The following is a 2667-nucleotide window of genomic DNA, read 5'->3' as shown; positions in this document are numbered from 1 at the left end:
TCAATTAATAAATTGTCATAACTTTTATACGTATATCTTCATAAGAATGCTACATATATATTTTCAAACATAAGTCAAGAAAACAAACTAATAACTAAGTCTTTACATTCTACCATTAGTAATGACTATAATCGTTATCTTGGATCTACCTAAGAATATAGAAAATATATCACTAAACTGTGTCGTGCGAATTTAACCTTTGGTAAGCACTGAAACTTTGTGCATTCGACACAGTTTTAATATATTATTTAAAAATTCGCAGCCCATTAGATCACTCAATCAAGGATAAACCCACTGGAAAAGGGTGGGTGATTCCTGATGTCGCATTTGTCATCCGGAAGTCGTTGGCACGTTGGGATCGGTGGTATTTCGCAAACGCATTTCACGCAAACGGAATCATAATCCGTTGCCTGATTGAGTTCGTCACCGATGTGCATTTTCATATCACCAAACACACACATCTTATCTTCTGTAAATCAATATTCCAAAGTTATTATATAGGATGTTGGAGTAAATAGTTCAGCCATGTTAAGTGATAAATGAAGAATACGGTATTATGAATATAATTAGATGGGAGCCTGGTTCGTTAAATTTTTCAAAATATTTAGCTATAACTTCACTAGATTAATTAGTTGCAGTAATATGAGTAATTTTTTAAATAGGGGTGAGGCGAAAATTAAGGAGACATACGTATACATTAAATCAGATTAAAATTCGCCTCGCTCGCGCAACTCGTATTAAGATCTGAATTTACATGAAAAGCTTTGCTTGGTTCCAGTGTAAAATTTGTTTGATCGCGATAAGCCCCGAGATATTTCGGCCAAATCTCGTGCGAAGTTCCAACAGAATCCAATATGTTCTGTCTAGAGCCCGAAACTTGTAGTTAAGAACTTAAAACAGTCATAAAAATATGACTATTCGTTCTTGAAAGTTTCAAGCTCGATTATCGGTTTCTTTGTCATCCAACTATTTTATTGCATTGGAATGAAAATTAAAATAGATTTTATTATACTCTCTAATGGCTTATTAGATTTTTTTCTTTTATGGGATGTGAAATTATATTGTTTAATAATATTACGAAGTGTATCTATGTGCAATGTAAATATGTTAATGCACAGTAAATGTTAGAAGAAGCGATGGAAGCATTAGTTTTTACAAGCATATTTTGCACGTACCTTCCTCAGAAATCGATTTGGTACTATCATGATTGTGGATAACTGAGTCGTTCGCGTTTTCTGTAAGAACGAAGTTAATCTCACTGACAAAGCTCCTCTAGGTACAGACTTACTCGACTTCTTTTTTAAAAGAAGAAACAATTTGTATTTGGACAATCATTATTTCAAACTTACGACATCTGGAAGCATAGTTGCAATCTTTCTGCGGGTTCTGGTTGTCGTAGAAAACGGGCGCACAATTCTTATAAATATTGTCGGCATTTCGGAACAAGGGAGTGCAATAAGAATTCTTCGGTTTCTTGCAGAACGGCTCGATGTTTTCACCTAAACGAGCGGTTCAANACCATATGTACTCGCTTTTTATATAGTTTTATGCATCACTTGCAGCGTTTATATTTTTGACAGATTTAATTTTTCTCTTAAATGCATAAAATCTAATTATTATATTTTTGATAAGTAACCAGCTTCTCACCTTGTGCTGATATGTAAACGACAGTGAAACACAGGAGAAGAATACACGAGCGTAAATCGTTGCACCTTGTCATCGTGAAGTCGGAGTGTTAACTGTCAACGTGCGTGTTTCTCGCGCTGTGATCGTGCCGCGTTTCTTATAGTCTGTCTTGTACCGAAGAGAAACATTGAACTATGCCACTAGGTGGGAGGATCGGTTATTTTATCAAATCGTTTCTCGCGAAGGACGCCGCGCCGATGAAGGCACACAATGTCAGGAAGTAAACGAAGAACGTGACTCATAGAACAATAGAGAAACGAATATCGTCGAAGGATATCCTACATGTATACTACGAATCGAAAGTGGGAATCCTTGAATGAAAATTAATCGAGCTCGTCGACTTTATGCTAATTATTATGAAATAAGATCAGTTTTATATTTCAATGTTTCCTGAGTAAAAAATGTTACGGTAGAACTAGAAATAAATCAGGTATTAAGAACGAATCAATTTTAATTTTTCCATACAGCACTTGAGAAATCTTGAACAATTTAAGAATTTAACATTTTGTTAGAATTTTTAAGAATTTAACAAATCGTAACTTATTCAATACTTCCAAATTAATTTTCAATCTGCCCATAAACTGATTTGTTCGGCTCGTCTTCTTTCTCCTCAGCCCCTTCTTTCTCTTGTTTCTTATTATTTATCGGTAGACGTCAAACGAATTGGAACTTACTGCAGCTAACCATTATTACGGTAGATAGGTAAGTAAAGACTTTGCGAAGAGGGTTTGAGACCCGAAGAGTCGAAAATAATTCGTGTTAATGCCCCAAGAAAATTGTTATTATGGAATTCCTTGAGCAATTTCCAATAATGCAGCTAATGAAACTTTGCGACTCTCTTAAAGCCCGCCGGCGAGAAAATGAAAATTAACTTTAATTATTCCCTTCCATTGTATTTTGTTGTGATTATCTCATTTAGTTATGAAAATCAGTATAGTTTCTACAGATAATTCGGTCCACAAATCTCATTATTTCCAAATA

At 34.7% G+C, this 2667-nt stretch overlaps 1 protein-coding gene across 1 annotated transcript; it reads right to left on the bottom strand.

Moving 5' to 3' along the window:
* Window positions 1-31: 31 nt before the first annotated feature.
* LOC108630486 (uncharacterized) lies at window positions 32-1512 on the bottom strand (the record flags this gene model as incomplete). The annotated part of the gene is made up of 3 exons (XM_026818103.1): window positions 32-469; window positions 1176-1235; window positions 1350-1512. Coding segments are annotated over 3 exons (417 nt in total), but the record flags the coding sequence as incomplete, so codon positions are not given.
* Between the last annotated feature and the right edge of the window lie 1155 nt (window positions 1513-2667).

This window comes from Ceratina calcarata, unplaced genomic scaffold, assembly GCF_001652005.2.
Source record: "Ceratina calcarata isolate Rehan_Ccalc_2016 unplaced genomic scaffold, ASM165200v1 scaffold772, whole genome shotgun sequence".
In the NCBI taxonomy this organism is placed as follows: domain Eukaryota; kingdom Metazoa; phylum Arthropoda; class Insecta; order Hymenoptera; family Apidae; genus Ceratina; species Ceratina calcarata.
The sequence above is the reverse complement of the archived record's forward strand: the minus strand, read 5'-3'. Positions and strand labels throughout refer to the sequence as shown.